A 19,642-nucleotide genomic window follows, 5' to 3' on the forward strand; every position below is an offset into this window, starting at 1 on the left:
AAGAGGCCAGGCCTCGTTGTCCTTTCTAGCTCCAGTATTCTATGACTGTATAAAAATATGCACTGACGCCGCATAAAACATCACTTACTCAAACACTTAGTAATCAACACTTGCCTTCCCTGGAATTAATATAAATCAGTGAGATTCCATTGTCTGTCTTCTCTCTAGAGGAAAGCTTGACAAATACTCCTGACCCTTCCACGTCTACCTCCATTTCTGCTCTGGTTCCCACCCACCTTTCTGAGACTGGCAACTCCCTACACTCCAGGTAGACACAAGAGGAAACCTGACTTCATGCCTAGCTGTAAATTCAGGACTCGTGTCAACATGTTTTCAAAAACATTAGGTGCTGAGAGTCTGCCTTTCACAAATCCCTGTAGTAGACCTAGAAGGACAGAGGCATCAACTCTGTTCCCGGCCACCGATTTGCCAGGCTTTGTGGAATAGATGGCATCTGCCCCAAGGCTTCAAGGACAGGTAGGACCCTGACAGGTAGAGATGAGAAAGGCGCGACCCAGGCGAGGGCTCAGCATGGCAGGTGCCTGGAGGAATCTGCTGAGGGTCTCTTGTCCTTTCCTCCCTCACCCTCCCACCACACATCCCCATCACAGCACACACGCACTCTGTCTTCACCAAGGAACTGAGAAATTCTCAAGAACAGGACCACATCTTGTCTTTATCTCAAGCACTGAGCACAATGCCTGGTGTAATTAATTAAACCATTGTGCTTACTTAATGGAACTACACCCATCTGATTCCACAGTACACAGTCTTTGTGCGAATGAAATCACTGAACAAGTATATATATGAAAAACTTAAACTCCTAAGTCCTATAAAAATGTAGGTTTTTGTCTTTCTCCAAGTCTCCAGTTGGTTTGCAGTGGGAGCTGTTCCACATGTAGATGTATTGTTGATGAGATCACTGAGGGAGGTGAGTTCCTCGACCTCCTACTCCACCATCTTGACCTCCTCCTGTGCATAATTTTTTTTTAATTAATTTATTTTATTTATTTTTGGCTGCGTTGGGTCTTCGTTGCTGTGCACGGGCTTTCTCTAGTTGCGGCGAGCGGGGTCTAGTCTTCGTTGCGGTGCGCGGGCTTCTCATTGCGGTGGCTTCTCTTGTTGCGGAGCACGGGCTCCAGGCACACAGGCTTCAGTAGTTGTGGCTCGCGGGCTCTAGAGCGCAGTCTCAGTAGTTGTGGTGCACGGGCTTAGTTGCTCCGTGGCATGTGGGATCTTCCCGGCCCAGGGCTCGAACCCGTGTCCCCTGCATTGGCAGGCAGATTCTTAACCACTGTGCCACCAGGGAAGCCCCTGTGCATAATTTTTTAATGGGGAGGCAATAAGGGGAATTTTCTATCCAAATGACAACTTCCTCTTCCCTAGTCTTTCTCCTTTGCCATTATATCATGTCAATAATAAATATTCAGTGCCTTACCCACTTTTTATATCATTTAAAAGTATTCAGTACTTTAGTTTTTTCATCATCCTAATAAATACCTTTGATTCTTGAAAAAAACGTAGGTTTTTAATTCTTATTATTAGAATTAAGGTCTTGGATGACAAGTCAACGAGTTTGGATTCTATTTGGAGCTAGCAGGTTTCTGGGAGGAATGTTGATCGATATTGTTGTGTAGGATGGGCTAAAAAAGGGCTGTTTGAGGGACAACACAAATTAAAGACCACTGTACCAACTCTGAGAAAAAAAATGAAGGTGGGAACCTGTATGGGGCCCATCAGAGCAGAAAGGAAGGTCCTGCATCTTACAGAGATGATCTGAAATCCTGTCACATCACGATTTTCCAATAAGAAAAACACGCAAGATATGTTTCCCTGGTGAGATGTTATAACGATTAAGGCGTTGGAGAAACTTTTTTAGAATACTGACTCTAGAAGCTTTCTCAAAATCCCCCCCTGTGGCAGGATAGTGGTCAGGGTTCTTGTCCCCAAGCACTGAAAACTGTTGGCTAGATATTCCTGGGAATAGCAGAGGGGTTCCCAGTCTCCTAGCACTAGAACAGAGCAGCAGGGCAGAGACGGAATTGTATCTTGCCCTATGTCCATGCTCATCAAGTTTCCAAAACAGCAGAGCTAACATCCATTTACAAGAACAATGGGGATGTAGGGACAAGTTAAACGTCACCCTAAGGAAGCAAAAGAAATAATCCAGAATTGGGTCCATTTTATAAGAAAAGTGCACTAATGTCTACCAATCAATGGAAGAGATAAAAATAGTATGATTAAAGGAGACTTAGGAGACAGAACAACCAAATATAATGTGCAAACCTTCTTTGAATCGTGACTTGAGCAAACCAACTGTTAGAAGACATATAAAAAAATGACAAAGCAATTTGAATATGAACTGGATATTAGGGAATATCAAAGAATCATGGTTAACTTTGTTAGGAATGATAACAGCATTGTGGGCAGGTTAGAAAATACCTATATTTTCTAGACTGTATACTGATTACATGGAGTTCAATGAAATGATGCCCATATTTGATTCAAAATACTTAAGAGAACGAAGGTATACATGAAGTAAACATGATTAAATCTTGATAACTGTTAAATCTGAGTGATGGAGATGTGTTGTATATTGTACTATTCTTTCTCCTTTTGTGTTTGTTTGAAACTTTTTCATAATAAAACATTTTTAAAAGATAAGGCTCGGGCTTCCCTGGTGGCGCAGTGGTTGAGAGTCTGCCTGCCAATGCAGGGGACACGGGTTCGAGCCCTGGTCTGGGAGGATCCCACATGCCGCGGAGCAACTAGGCCCGTGAGCCACAACTACTGAGCCTGCGCGTCTGGAGCCTGTGCTCCATAACAAGAGAGGCCGCGATAGTGAGAGACCCACGTACCACGATGAAGAGTGGCCCCCGCTTGCCGCAACTAGAGAAATCCCTCGGACAGAAACGAAGACCCAACACAGCCATAAATAAATAAATAAATAAATAAATAATAAAAAAAAAACTTTAAAAAAAAAAAAGATAAGGCTCATCTGTAAAAAGTTTCCATTATTGCCTTATAGCGGGCAATAATGAAGAAATGCTATCTTAGAACCTCAATTCAAAAAATAAATTATTATATAAGAAAATTGAACACCATCTATAATCTAGGTTTGATCATGTAAGTTAGAATGTTCACTAAGATTTCAAGTCCAGCTACATCCATTCACATTAACTGTGTTGGACTGAATGGTGTGTATCTTGGAGCATTTACACTTACAACACACAGCAAGGGTGAATACAGGTGGGATGTCATTTCCCTAGGTGTCCTTTTTCATACTTATGATATTTCAGAAATATTTTTGTCTGAAAATACTATGAATGCGATCAGTTAATCAATTTGTTACAAATGAGCCCTTAATATGGATAAGGTGCTCTGCAAATTTCAGTGCAGAATACAAAGATAAATTTAAAGTGACAATTTGAAAGATTTTAAAAATTTAGTACATTCAGTCACAAGGTGCCACAAGGCAGTGTCAGGTTGATGAGCCAATGGACGAGCACATGAATTTAGGAGAGCATTCATTAATTTGTTCATTGATTCGGTCATCAACTATTTACTAAAAGCCCACTCTGCTCCAAGCAGTGTGCCAGCTACAGGGGGGGAAGGCAGGTACGACTCCTGTCCTCATACAGCTGATGGTACGTGGGGTATGTGGGGGAGATAGGCATTACATAATAAACACACCCAGAAAGAGAATCACAAATCGAAGTGCTATGAGGGCTGCTGAAGAGAGAAACAGGAGAAAAGACGCAGAGACACAGAAAACAAACTTATGGTTACCAAAAGAGAAAGGGGGGCGGGGGAGGGATAAATTACAAACTTGGGATTAACAGATACACACTACTGTACGTAAAATAGATAAACAAGAAGGACCTACTGTATAGTAAAGGGAACTGTATTCAATATCTTGTAATAACCTATAATGGAAAAGACTCTGAAAAAGAACATACATATATATAACAGAATCATTTTGCTGTATACCTGAAACACTGTAAATCAGCTACACTCCAATGAAAAAAATCCTACGAGAGAGAGAGACAGACAGACAGGGTGGACATATCTGTGACTATGGGGTCAGGGCAGGACCGTCTGGGGTGGTGACATTGACACTGAGACCTAGAAATTACTGACGATAGATACAGTCAGAGAAGGCTTCAAGGCAGAAGAGAATGAGGGCAAAGTGGGGGAAAAGGACGCCTCACGGTGGCTCTTGCTCACTTCCTTCTGGTTTTATGATAGGCTCTTCTGGCCAGACACTCCTTGGCACTTCCTTTTGCTGACAGCCTCCATCCCCTTTACCCAGCTTTGCCCTCCTGCAGAGTGCCGGCCACCTCTTGGTATATAGTGATATATTTTGTATTTGTTTCCTATCTGTCTCCTCTACTACACTTAAGTACAACAAGGGCAAAGAATTTGTGTAATTCCTCTTGTATCCTCACTTTCCAGCTTAATAGCCAGTACTCAGTAAATATTTTTTGCATTAAGGAGAAAGGAAGCATTAAGATATACAAGGTCACGAACTGTCTCCAGCCCAGCATCTCTATATTCAACCCAAGACTCACATCAAGTCTACTGGGAGAGCTCTTTCTGCCACCTAACAGAACGCCGACAAATAAAGCACCAAGATGCCCAGGAGGAGAATATTATATCAAGGACGACAGCACGTCATTTCAGTAGAGAAGTTGACTAATGGTGTGTTGAGGATGGCTGGCTTATGAAATCTTTACGGCAGAGTTTGTCAAGCGCTGGTTGTGACCCATTCATTACTCAATCACGAAACCAACCGAGTGGGTGCTGACCAGCATGACTGCAATGAAATAGAATAGAAAACTGTGGAAGGAAAAACAGCAGAGCGAGGACACCCTGCATAGTGAGGCAGAGCACTGCTTCGTGACACTCTTGTTTCCAGTCTCTGTCTGTGCCCACAGATGTGTGTGCGTGCGTGCGTGTGCTCTGGGCCATAACGCAAAATGTGTTTCTCACTGTGGGTCATGGCCAAGGAGGCTCTAGAGGCTGCAGGAACAGCAGTCATTTGTAGGCTGCTGCCTAGGCGTTAGACTCAGGTCCACCCAAAAGGACAGACCCAGCTTCTTGAACTATTTTATTAGAACCATGTTTAAGCCAGAATCAAGGGTAAGAGAACAGAAGTTTCTGTAGCTGCATTAGTGGGCGCATGACACAGGGACCCAACCTGAAGGGACAATGAAGACAGGGCAGGCTGGATGTGCAGGGACGGCCACCAGAAAGCAGGGCCAGGCACTGCCCTTTTTTGACGTTAAACGTCACGAACCAAAGTTTTAGCTGTTCCCCTTCAGGATACCCTTGGAGACTACATGATGCAGGGCGGGAGGTGAGGGGACTTGAAAAGGAGTCCGATCCTACATATGTCTTTGTTAATATAATATATATCCTATAACAATATACATACGGGGGGTGGGATGAATTGGGAGATTGGGATTGACATACATACACCAATATGTATAAAATAGATAACTAATGAGAATCTGCTATATAGCACAGGGAACTCTACATCACTTTGCTGTACAGTAGGAACTAACACAGCATTGTAAAACAACTATACCCCCAATCAATCAATAAATAAATTAATTAAATTAAATAAAGCATGCTACTGTGCAAAAAAAATACATACACATCAGTATAATATACATTACAATATGCATTCTACTATAAAATATATACACATATATATGTATGCAATAATCTACATATACATATGTATAATATAGATGTTATGCATATACATTATTAATACATATGATAACACAAGATATGCTTGCAACATCTAGAGTGAGAGAAGGACTGCCAGTGCAGGGTATACAGTAGAAACTCTATAATTTGTCCATGAACTAACTGAATAACTGAAATCCTTTATAGTCTGGTTAGTTTTTGATTTTGTCAAGATCAAAATACTTATTAAATTCCTGGTTCATATGTGCTTATTTATTTAGATGTCAACTCATTTAATAAAAAATATTTTAGGTTTTATTAAATTCTTAAGTAGTTATGGAACTGTACAATGACTGTAAAATTCACTTGATACATGCCTACCATAAGTTTATCATCTAAGGCAATGATAAATCTACCAATTCACAGAAAACATATTAGTTGTTACTGATCTCTTAGCAGTTAAGTTTATATATTGTGAGCAAGAAAGACAATGAGTTAAAGAGAAGTTGAGATGGCTAACAGAGCATGGGAGTGGTCTGTGCAGGGGTAACACAGCAAGGGTCAGTAACATTTCCAAGAGACATCAAATGACAAAAGTATTAAGCATTTCACATAAGTCCTATTACAATGCAGCATTTTTTCCAAATGCATCCATACGTTTTGTCTTTTAAATTGTATGCTTGTTATACATGAAAAAAAATCTCCTGAGAGAAAAAAAGTTTCCTAACATACACTCCACTTTTATAAACTATAAGGGGTAAATTAATGACTAATAGAGATTTTATTCCTAGAAATAGAATGGTATTATATGTAAATATCTAAGAGTCTCATTAGAGATAGTGCAGAATAACTGACAAGTAATTAAATCTCCCAAATCATTAATAAACAAAATGTTTCTCCTCTATTAGAGCAGTATGTTGTGCCTTTACCATTTACAAATTAACTTTTCCTCCACCTTCATTAAATAGAAAGTTAAATGGTGGATATCCAAGATGCATGTAATTAACTCTGTGTCACGGAAGTTTCCTCTCATTAAATTTTTGGAACTCTTATACAATATTGCTTACAAGGTTATGCTAGAGCTAATGTAACCAGGCTATTACTTGCATAAAGAAAAAGGAGCGGCATGCAATTTGGACCCAGTTAATGTTGGTTAACATATGGTATCCTGTTTTTTAGTTCATAAAAAAGAAAAAACATTTTTTATATGTTGGAGAAGGCTAGGCCAAAAGCAAGGGAAAAACTGCTTTAGGCCCATTTCAATGTTTGAAAGAAAACCAATAAGGATATTTACAACAGTAATTAGAAGAAATCAAGCATAAACCCTACCTCTGCTGTAATATTAAATGTGATGGTATTGACTATTTTCCAAATACATGTTAGCAATTTTTACAGATTAGCAATTTTATAGAACAGATAGTCATATCGAATCTTTCAGTGAAACTTCAATGCACAGAAAAATTCCATGACATCATGGCTTTGTTGTTCCATAGACTCATGTATAAAACTGACCAAATCTTACCTCAGAAACATTGCAATCCCAAACAGAAACCCTAAAGGGTATCATTCTTGTCTCTGAACAGTGACATTATAAGTAATTCCCTGCATGGAGATGCAGGTGCTCCTCCCACCCCCATCCATGGTAAGCTTTAGGAAAATCCTCCCTACACCCAGCGCTTCATAACCAGTTACCCACTCTGCACAATTCACAGCCTTTCATACCTACCAAGGCCTTTTATGAAGCTGATCACACAGGATCGTCTCCAACAAGCTGTCGTAATCTCCATGAGCCTGAAAAGGAGCCCGAACTCACAGTCTGGAACCGTTAACACAGACTACGTTCCAAAGCAGAAAAAGAGAATGACCAAGTCCATGGTCCTCCTGCTCTCTGCCACCGTAAGTGTCTCGGCCACAAGGTAGGGCTCTTTTATTTCTGGTTCAAGGTGTATTTTTAGTCAGGTGCTAAAGACCTACAGTAGAAGACAAACTAAAACAGGCCTTCCGTCCAGGGCACGCTGTTCATACCAATGGGACAATTTTTAGCTGCACAGTAAGACAGTGACCCGCAACTAGCAAAGTGCCTGTATGTCTATATTTAACCGCAAGAACATACTATGCTGCCAGATTAGTCAAGCTGCTTACAGCACTCCAGGAACATGAGCCTGACCTCCACAGCTCACCACAAACAGTTCACGCATTCCGATTCCACGCACGACCCATGGAGCTGACCCACCGGGCCGCAGGAGTGTTCCTGGGACCAAAGAAATACAAGAGCAAAGATAACACAGGGTGGGTGATAAACCGTTGCTTTGGGAACCAGGATCTCTTGGCCACAAGTGTGAACAGCTTTAAACAGCTTAAGTTCTTACAGACAAAACCAACAGCAGAGAATCCCTATTTGAAGCCAAGAGTCAGTGAGAAACTATACACCCTTAAGGAAAACGAAACACTGAACATCTGTTAACATAACGAGTAAAGGAAAGTGATTGGGTTTAAATCTATAGTTATATTATTTTAAAAGGCACAGCCGAAATCGACTTGTTAAAAACTTAATTTATAACACCAAGAAGGAGCCAACATTGGTGAGCGTTGAATGTTCTATCTTCAGAAGAAAACAGGTTTAGGCCAATGAGGAGATTGGGAAGGAAAATGCAAAGTTACTTAAAAACAAAATAGAAGTGTAACTAACTGATCTTTCAGTGGGCATTATTTCCGGCAGAAGAATTTTATGAGGGTCAGTGAAAATCTATTTCTTCACTAACACAGCTGTGAAGAGCACAAAACCCAAGTCATTTTCTATTTTTGATTTGCTCAGGGTAATTGAAGGTTTGCTCTAGCAATATAGGTTGGAATTACAAAACAGCATGGTATGGGGAATTGACTGATGAACGGAAACATTTCACAGGAAGGAGAAAAATGTCCACATTACCAAAATGCACACTCCAAGTGTTTCAGGCAAGCTAAACGCCAGCAAAGATGCCCCCAGGGTACCACTGTGTCTTACACATCCAGGGTTTATAACACCTTTTTTAAAGAGTTGACTGAGGTGCCTATGTGGCATTTGGTTTATGTTTTGCTAAAAGGGGCCAAAACAATTACAAGTGTGCCTAGGGAGGTATCTGAGTTTTGAGTAATAAGAATTCTTCTTCAATTCTCCTCTTTCTGGATCTAAATTGGAATCAAGACTCAACTGAAAATTTGCACTTTGTTAGCTTCAAGTCTCTAGTGCTATTATTAGATCAACCTTTCAAATGATGTGACTGTCATTCAATTAAAAAAAGTTACTTAAAAGAGCCTCATACCAATAAGAAAAAAAGTATCTATCATTTTATTTTTTCACTCTTTTTACAGATACCAATTACCAAACAGTATTTAAGGGAAGTGCAAGAGAGAAAGAGGTAGAAAAAAGAATTAACATTAGTGAGACATGCAACTGGATTCAGGTACTCTGCCAGGCACTTTTCATGTATTACTTCATTCAGTCGTCACAGCAACCTTATAAGGTAGGCATTACCAACTCCATTTTACAGTTGATGAAAAGGATTAAAAATAAGATTGCTCAAGGTCATTCAAATACAGGGTTGTCAGACTCCAGAGTCACTACACTTATTTTTATTCTAGTACATTCCTTACTATGAATTGGAACTTCTAAACAATGGTAACCTTAGAGTATTTGTTTTTGTATACATTTAGGAGGAGCCCCCAAGTAATCTACTTTTTAATCCAGAAATTTCACATATCCCAAACCCAGCTGAATGCCAGAGAGTCTAGTCTCCTTTGATGCCCTCCATGGTTTGTTCGTGCTTCTGTGGTACCCTGGCCCTTACCAGTTTGGGGAACATCCTTAGGGCATAAACCACATTGTTCTCATCTTCGGATGCCTAGTAGAGTTGAATTAATGAGTAATAGAAGGTGTCTTTTAGAGTCAAAACGGATGACGCAAAGTCCATCCATTAAAGCTCAGAGTCTTTGTTACTAAGAATTCCCACCTCACCTCACCCATCTCCACTCAGAGCTTATTTCTCCTACGGTACACATCATTTTAACCATCTTGCCCTTGTCTCAATCTATGTTAGACTGAAAACATCAGATCATGGATGGGTGAAGGCTCCTACAGCACACTAACAGTTGAGTAAGTGACAGCTGTCAGCTCATGGCTGATATTGATAGAAAAATCAGAAAACAACGACAAAAAGCAGACATAAAACTTGGGAAGGATAGCAGCCTTAGGATATTTTAGTATAACAAGAGAGAGCCCTTAACATTTCAAGAGCCCTAAAGGTAGCCATATATGATGAATCTTTAATAATTAATACATGTGCTGATGATCTGAATTCATTTAGACATGGTTAAATTATGATAGCATACAATAGCACAGATACAGTACAGAGAATAATAAAGTACGCTTTACAAAGAATTCTATTCAAAATTATTAAATTGAAATGTTTTGACACTTCAAGGGTTAAGCTTCATGACTTGGAGAAATTTACTCAGAGATCATTTGTTCCCCGATGATGTTACATAAATGTTAGGCATTTTAAACGATATTAATGTAATCTAAGTTTAATCAATAACATACACCGGACTGCTGGCATGCTTAACTGATAGTTCCATAATAACCCTCAAATATTAATTGAATGATGACTTTAAAAGTTGATGCTTTTTATTACTTTAAAAGTTAATCTAATCATCTCACACCGGTCAGAATGGCCATCATCAAAAAATCTACAAACAATAAATGCTGGAGAGGGTGTGGAGAAAAGGGAACCCTCTTGCACTGTTGGTAGGAATGTAAATTGATACAGCCACTATGGAAAACAGTATGGAGGTTCCTTAAAAAACTAAAAATAGAACTACCATACGACCCAGCAATCCCACTACTGGGCATATGCCCTGAGAAAACCATAATTCAAAAAAAGTCATGTACCAAAATGTTCACTGCAGCTCTATTTACAATAGCCAGGGCATGGAAGCAACCTAAGTGTCCATCAACAGATGAATGGATAAAGAAGATGTGGCACATATATACAATGGAATATTACTCAGCCATGAAAAGAAACGAAATGGAGTTATTTGTAGTGAGGTGGATGGACCTAGAATCTGTCATACAGAGTGAAGTAAGTCAGAAAGAGAAAAATACCGTATGCTAACACATATATATGGACTCTAAAAAAAAAAAAAAAAAATGGTCACAAAGAACCTAGGGGCAAGACGGGAATAAAGACACAGACCTACTAGAGAATGGACTTGAGGATACGGGGAGGGGGAAGGGTAAGCTGGGACAAAGTGAGACAGTGGCATGGACATATATACGCTACCAAATGTAAAATAGATAGCTAGTGGGAAGCAGCTGCATAGCACAGGGAGATCAGCTCAGTGCTTTGTGACCACCTAGAGGGGTGGCATAGGGAGGGTGGGAGGGAGGGAGACGCAAGAGGGAAGAGATATAGGGACATATGTATATATATAACTGATTCACTTTGTTATAAAGCAGAAACTAACACACCATTGTAAAGCAATTATACTCCAATAAAGATGTTAAAAAAAAGTTAATCTAATATTCATAAAAATTTCCTTTCTGTTTCTGTGTGGCATGGTGGCTTGACTACAAATATTTTTAAGGGCAAGTGAAAGTCCAAACTGGTTGCTTCTATCTTCACAAACTTACAAGTTGCAAGGGCGTTCCTCAGTGTGTCTAGTTAACCTTATTGCTTTGGCAGACTGTTTCTAGGCTACTGACCGACTGATACTACTTCATGCTACTTTACTGGCATGAAGGTTAGATTATATAACCACTCTCATCAAATGTAGCCTATTAGACTGTATTCACCTTCCTTAATGTACAATCTAGTCTATTATATTATGGGAAGCAAAAAATATCCTTCAGACACCAACTCAAGAAATTTTTCCAGCTTGAAGAAAAAGTCAGCATTTAAAATGGTGACACTGAACACAACCTATATCAATCAAAACCCTAAAGTCATAAGAAACTCAAGCTGATAATTCTTTTTTTTCCCCCATCATTGGTCTTAAAAACTCAACATTTCTCACTGAGGCTTTAGAACCAATTTGGGATATATTTAATGAAATATTTCAGTAATGAGATGTTACATTTTATTTGCATAATCACGTGCACACTAGTCTTTCTAGAAATTTAGTAAATGCAAGTGTTAAAATATTACCACAGAAATGTGGCCGTTAATGATAGATGCCAGTGTCAAGAGGATTATCTCTTTTCACTATTTTTCCATGAGATAACATAGCACAGAATATATTCATTCACTTGGATTAACAAATCTTTCAGAGACAAAGAACCTCTGAGGCTGTCATAGGGTAGGAACCAAATTAAGTACAACATAAGCAAACATCACGTGCAGCCTTGCCCCTTCCCTGTGGAAACCGTAAGGGCAGAGAACCTTTAAAAGACAATGTGTCATTATGCTTGGAGGTAATGGCTATCAAACAGGCTTCTAGTTGTAGGTAAACACTGCCAAGCATGTCATTACCTGAAGACATATGCAGCAAACAAACGCAATCCCAAAATGTTTGCCAGGAAGGACTCTAGGAAAATACTGGTTTGTTTTGGCACAGGGAGCCTCTGGAACCCAGCCACTGTTAAAGCAGTATTCTACCAACAGGTGTGCAATACTTATTGTATACAGATTGTCTGAACCTATACAGGGGCTCTCTTTAAACCTGTGTATCACCCATGCTTTTGTAAATTACCAGGTGCACTTAAGCCCAACCTTAGAGAGGAAAATCAGAAGGGGTTCTATGCTACTGAGAAGGGAAAGAACTTAACGTGTGTTAGCAATACTCTAAATGCTTTCTCTCCAGAAACTTTTCTCTGATGATGAATCAGCTTAGTGACATTCCCCAGTCCCACAGCTATTAAGTGCAATCCCTAACTGGATCTTTCCCTGGCCTACAGTCTTTTTATTACTCTATATTGGAGGAACATTGCATTGATCCTGTTTCTTGCATTTAACTCATTTATTTTGGGGGGAGGGGCCTGACAAAAGCCCATTTACCCAAAGCTGGGGAGCTCTTAAAAAGTATAAATTCCAGTACAAATTTCACCGACTTCTGGTGAGGCTGGAATCTGTCTTTTTTAAAGGCTCCACAAGTGATTCTGATTCAAACAGCCAGGTTTGGAAGCTACTGGTGGCCTCTGGGAATATTTAATAATAAATGATAATTGAGTATCCTGTAAACTGTCTCCCCAGACAGGGGAATGCATAGGAGAGTTTAAAATAGTTACCATCTTGAACAGAGCTATCAAGTTGGTAACCTCATACTTACAACTCAAAACATAATGAAGAATCAGGAAGTAACCCCCCAAAACTTGGGGTTTACTTACCTTGTCCTGAACGTGATTTTCATCTTAAAACAGCCTCACAGCTTCTTTGCCCAAATAGATGTCACAAAATCCAAGTACTTTATACAGAGTCTAATGCAAGTTCCTACTCCAAGTCTAACTTTTGTTTACACACAAATCAAGCAGGTTTTTGTTCAGTTTTTAAACCCTCAGCAAACTGGATGCAGAAAATCAAAAGGTAAGATGTGTAACAAATGATCGCTTCATAGCTGCAAAAATTCTTAAAAGCATTCGCACAATTAATGACAGTGCCAAAGGCAGGGCAATACCTGCCTTTAGTTCAGAGTAAACCTCCTGGAAACCCTTAATAGTCCGTAAGGACATTTCTGACTAGCGGCCCAGAACAGAAAAGGGGGCGTCTTCACGATGTACTAGTGTGTCAATAGTAGAGGGTGAAAACTTCGAGGATTTTCATATTTTTATCCAAAACATCTAAATACTTAATACAATAAACTTGACAATAGGAGCTCAGATAGGTACATTTAAAACGAGAGTAAACAACTACTTGCATCTAAGAAAGCATCATTTAAACAAAGATTTCTGAACCTGAAGTTTTGGCCAGTCCTGAAAACATTAACCTTTTCTATAAAGTATGTAAATTCTGGTGAAATAGTTAATGGCAGGAGCTCAAGGAATTAGCTCATATCCCTTTTGACTATTCATTAAGAAAGCATATAGGAGCCAACAGTGTCTAAAAACCAGTCACATTGAACGTTGAGGAATCATTCAGCTAAGTATCCCATATCCATTTCCACCCAATGCTTATGAATCATCTTTACTGGTTTTATTTAGCAGCAAAAAAGAGACATTTCCAAAAGAGAACTTTATACAACAGAAACGTACATAGTAAGAGCACCACTATTTTGAGGACTGTAATGGTTATTTTTCTATTAAGTTAAACTTTGCCTTTACAAGTCAGTGAAGGAGCAGGAAGAAGGCACTTAGCCGCATGCATTCTTACTACTAAGGAAGCCTCTTTCTCCACGACCTTCATCTCCACAACCTTGCTCTGCCCAAGGATTCTTTGAGACAATTCGGTCTACAATATTGTAGACTGGTATGGTCTCCACACTCCACTTTGGATTTGGGGTTGATGATATTTTTGAGAATCAAAAAATATGGCCTGAGAAAGGGTCCTCCTTCAGGTAAGACGTTAAGTGTCCAAAGCAGGGCATCAGGGATCCACCTGCACCTAAACGAGGCAAAATAAGGAGCAGCAAGGACCCGTAAGTCCAGGTTTAAGGGATACCTGCCCCACAACTAGCCATGGGATCTTGGGCAAGTCAAGCAGCTTGAGACCCAGACTATTCATCTGCAAAGATAATGGATTCAGATACTTACTATGAAAAAAACGCTGATCTTTCTGCAGCATTTTAAAAGCAACTAAACATTCCTTAGGCTAATCTAGAGAGCTTCATTCAAAGGAGATGTCATAAATCTAGCAGGCAGAACAAGCTGAGTGCAGAAGTCACCACTAAGCATAGTCAGTATAAGGTAACTCCCAAAATGAAATCCAGGTTTAGAACATCTTTATTTTTTTAATGAAATGATTCTGCTGCCTAAAAGTCTGGGGACCTACTGAAAAATAATTCAAGATAATTTTACCTGTGCTGTTCACTACCAGCCAAATATAGCTATTAAGCGCTTGAAATGTGGTTAGTGCAACTGAGTTACTGAATTTTAATCAGTTTAAAATTGAAAACCTGATGCTTGATTCAGTTACTGGAAAAATTTTAGGTACATTTGTAAATAATTTGCATACGTAAAACTTTTTTTTTTTTAAACTGTAAGTTTTATGAAATCTAAATAGAGATCAAGTATCTTTGACCAATTTGGTATTCAAATTTAGATGTGCTGGTGGTACGAGATAAATACACACTGAATTATTCCCCCAAAAGAGAATATAACATATTTCATTGATAATATTTATGCTGATTACATGTCAAAATGATAATATTTTAGATATACTGGACTAGGTAAAATACTAAAATTAATTTCAGATGCTTCTAAACTCTGTTTAATGTGGCCTCAAGAAAACTTTAAATTGCATAAAGCCTTCGCATTGTATTTCTATTGTACATGCTATTCTCTAGACCAATTACCACTTGATAAAACTTAGACATATTGGTAACAATTTTTGTGAATAAACACGGAAAGCCATTAAGAAAAGCCAGTGTTGCGTATCTATGAATTAGTAAATATCTGTAATCATAAATATTCACAAATAGGTGATAAAAATATTGATTGACTCAATAAGCAAACATCTATTAATCACTTGCAAAACTATCAGGATAGGGGGACTTCCCTGGCGGTCCAGTGGTTAAGACTCCGAGCTTTTACTACAGGGGGTGCGGGTTCGATCCCTGGTTGGGAAACTAAGGTCTCACATGCCACCTGGTGTGGCCAAAAAAAGAAAGAACAAAAAAAATACAAAACAAAACAAAACAAAAAACCCAAAAAACCATCAGGCCGGGTAAGACTGGGAACTTGGTTTCAAGACTGAGGGGTGGTTACTTTTATCCCCGCTGAGAAAATTAAAGTAACTTGTCCAAGATCGCACACTCAACTGATGCCAGAAAAAAAGGAGTCAAATACAGCTCTCCTGACTCAGAAGTCTGTACTCTTCCCGCTCTACCAGATTGCCTCCTAGATGCTGAGACACAAAAACACCATAAAAGATATCTCGGATATTAAATGCTCCCACGTGGCAACCAAATCCATATAAAACCAAAAATATAAAACTGACTAGGAAACAGATTTTTAAACATCTTAATACTCCCTTAGCCCTGTCTCACTATATCGCCCACATTACAGTTGAGTACACACGGATTTGTGATAGCCACTGCATTACCACCGTCATTCTTACTAAATATACATTTCCACCTTGCCTGCCTCTTTGGGGTCAGCACCTCACACTTCCTTGCAATTCACCTGGCTCCTACTGCAGTGTTTTGCACACAGTGTATTCTCAATGAATATTTATTCATTTGTTTATGTCTTTAATTTCTAAGCCACATCAACGTGGGAAGAAAAACTGGTAAAACGGTCTGACAATATGTCAATTCCTCATGCAGACTTGCATTAGCAATACAGGCACACCACAATCTCGATTCACACTGTTCCCACAGCAGAATCATTTCATCAGTTAATCCTCACCTGAAACCTCAGAAGTACTTTGAGCGCTGGGGAAAATGGGCTCCTATTCAAGCAGAAAGCTAAACTGGCAAATGTGCATCTGAAGCTTTGGTGGGCTTCTATTTCATTCCAGGAGGTAGTTCTGGAATTCCCTTCAGCTGCTCTGGCCAGCCACCCCACCACTCCTCTCCTTTGCTTCTTCACTCCAACTACACACTTTTTGCTTGACATACCTTTTCCTCCCAATCCTGCCAACACATCTTCTCTTTCAAAGACGTTTTACAAATCCGACTTGTACCACAAAACCTCCCTTAACCAAATAAAAGGGAAACAGTTCTTTTCTTCACCCAATTACATCCTGGGATGCAATAACTTTGAGCTCTCAGACTGGAAAGGGATGGAAATATTTAAATATGTATCTATATGAGTGGAGTTCTGTTACTGTATAACTTCTCCGTTTAAAGTATCGATATTATTTCTGTCCCAACTTTATTGCTATAGGTTCATCTACTTAAATAATCCTCATTATTAAGGAGCTTTTTAAGAGCTTGTTCACATGCTGATGCGTCTTCCTGAATACTGTATGTGGTGGATACACAATTATAACTTTAAGTTATAATTCAGAGAATTGAGTGTGCAAGACAGTTATAGGCGTAAGGTTTACAGTATTGTTTTATGACAAATTAGGTGCATGTCTGCCTTACTTTCTTATGTGATGACGAACCACCTGCCATGACTTATTAATTGTTACAGAGCACTCTGCGGCATTCTGAAGTAGTGACTGCCATGCCTGGCAGACCACAAAAGTTAATACAACTTCCAGAGGTTTCCTCACGTAAGGGCACGGAGGAGGCATTGGGAGAATCTGATTCAACTAGCCTAGTTTGAACTGGCACAAAAACACAGAAAGATATGTCATCATCAAGTTGCCTAAGACTAGGAGAGATTTTCTCCTAGAGCAATTTATAGAAGTACACATGGGCCTGGAAAGCACACTGCTCTTCCTAGAAGGTAGAAAGGAAAGTGAGAGCAGGTCCTGTCTATCTGAGCAGGACCAAACCATGTATGGCTACGGATGCAACAAAAAGCAGCTAACAGAGATCATCTTGAACCTTGTTTCTTAAGAACTGTTCTGTTTGGGACTGTTCCTGATGCATGGCCTTCCTGTGAAAATTACACTACACTTTCCCGGGAGACTTCCACATACAAAAATTGGTTAGACAATTTAGATGAATTGATACCCTCAAACCATCCCAAAGTATTCCAGTGGGCTATGCGGCATTCGTTAGAGCCCTATTTGTACATTTAAATGATTCAACGTCACTTGCTCATCTAAACTTTACATTTTATTGAAAAATAAAACAAAATAAAACCTCTGTCAATCTATAACCTGGGAATAACCATGAAGCAAATTCAACAGAGGCTATATACATTAGCAGCAAAATGCCTGTTATTCTGGTGCAGTAAATTAAATGAGTTTTGTCAAGAGCTAACTCCACCATCACCTTTTAGCTTCAACACAAATACTCTACTTTAAGAGCACAACTTCTGTTCCACGTATAATTCCAAAACACTGCTCCTCAGGTAACTGCTTCCGTCTCTTGCTCTCTCTTTTAAGCAGCTTGCATGAGCTACATCATCATACATGTTCATATCGTGCATTAAAATCAAGCACAGGCTAGATTTAGGGAGGACACCAAGCCCTGGCAACTCTATCCCAGGCAAGTGGCTTGAAACCGTTCCCTCCCCTCCAACACCTCTCCTTCTACCTGGCTTTGAGTCTTTGTCATCTCTTTCCTGGGTTTTCCTCACAGAGATCCTCTCTACCTCCATTTTCAGCCAAGACTCCCAGAATTAGCTGGGATCTGACCATGTTGCTCCTGGCTTTAAAAAGCTGTGGGGCTCGCCCGATGCTTTCAGGATAAAGCCCAGACCCTTCAGCAGCTCATGAAATGCTCCTTATGATCTGACCCCATTTGTCTATGGCTACCATCTATCACTCTCCTTCTGGGACCCTGTGATCCAGCTGTCGCTCCCTGAACCCACGAATTTCATACCTCCCAGCATCTGATCATGATCTTCCCTCTGCCCTCTCCCTTCTTTTCTGTGGCATTCTTCAAGTTCAAATGTCACAGGCTCTGCCTTCTTCCACATAAAAAGATGAATCACTTGATCCTCTGGATGATTATTTATGTCAGTATCCCTGAGTCCAAGCAAAAGGCCTGGCACACATAGAACATTTATCTAATCAGCATTTTTGTTCTCTGTGACTTCCTTATATCTCTCCTTTCATCAAAGCCAGCTGTCTTTGACTGTAAAGCCCATAGAAGGCAGGAGGTAGGCCTTCCGAGTGAGCTCTATCCAGCCCGGTGCCCTACTCAAGTAGGCATCTAATAATTTATAAGAAGAGAAGGGGGGCTTCCCTGGTGGCGCAGTGGTTGAGAATCTACCTGCTAATGCAGGGGACACGGGTTCGAGCCCTGGTCTGGGAAGATCCCACATGCCGCAGAGCAACTGGGCCTGTGAGCCACAACTGCTGAGCCTGCGCGTCTGGAGCCTGTGCCCCGCAACAGGAGGGGCCGCGATAGTGAGAGGCCCGCGCACCGCGATGAAGAGTGGCCCCCACTTGCCGCAACTAGAGAAAGCCCTCTCAAGAAACGAAGACCCAACACAGCTAAAAATAAATAAATAAATAAATAAATAAATAAATAAATAAATAAATAAATAAAGTAGCTAGTAATTTAAAAAAAAGAAGAGAAGGGGAAGACTGTTGATTCACTTGCAGGTACTTCCTGAAGCCCATTCAGGCATGACCAATTGGGGCGATGCTCCAAGTACATCCACCATAAGCATCATGATGAAATCTTTGGGTTCAGAACTTTTTCTCTACTAAGGCAATCAATTTCTCCAAATGTGAAACAGCGGCATCCCTCTCATGGAAAAAGACCCTGATCAGTAAAGAATTAAATTAGCTCAGTAATTTCACTGAGAATGGTTTTCTTCCAATTTGGCAAAAGTGGCTGGAAGGTTTAAAACTAAAGTTAAATTCGACGAATGTAGGAATAAGTTAATACTTTTTTATAGAGAGCAATCTTTGACAGTGTTCACTGATTTAAAACAAAAACAAAAAACCCCACCACAGAAATATTCCCTGAAGTTGGCTGATTACTACATAATTATTTCACTGTCACTTCATTATGAGTTTCATGGACACATCGGCCCTGAGTTCTGTGACCACAAAGGTGCAATTTAACAGGTTAAATCCACTCCAAGAAAACAGGTGAGGGTCACAGAAGGAAAGAGACTTTATAGCTGAGAGTGGATGACGAGTTACTGCTTGGAGTAAAAGAAAGAACCTCCAAATACAAAACATTGTTACTGCTTGCTGGGGGCTGATCCAAGATGGGATAAATGCTTAGTTAAGTTTGGCCA

General features: G+C 39.8%; 1 protein-coding gene across 8 annotated transcripts in view; it reads right to left on the bottom strand.

Moving 5' to 3' along the window:
• Positions 1-19,642, bottom strand: part of FRY (FRY microtubule binding protein) — a 434,377-nt gene that overhangs the window by 213,262 nt on the left and 201,473 nt on the right. Inside the window, exon 1 of one of the 8 annotated variants that reach the window (XM_082435477.1) lies at positions 7,424-9,246. The exons of the other annotated variants lie outside the window; for them this stretch is intronic. Coding sequence (XP_082291603.1) covers positions 7,424-7,484 — 61 coding nt within the window. The 5' untranslated portion in view covers positions 7,485-9,246. Of the gene's footprint in view, positions 1-7,423; positions 9,247-19,642 lie in introns of those variants that run through there. 8 annotated transcript variants of the gene reach the window in all.

Source organism: Balaenoptera physalus (assembly GCF_965194825.1).
Source record: "Balaenoptera physalus genome assembly, chromosome: 18".
NCBI classification, from domain to species: Eukaryota; Metazoa; Chordata; class Mammalia; order Artiodactyla; family Balaenopteridae; genus Balaenoptera; species Balaenoptera physalus.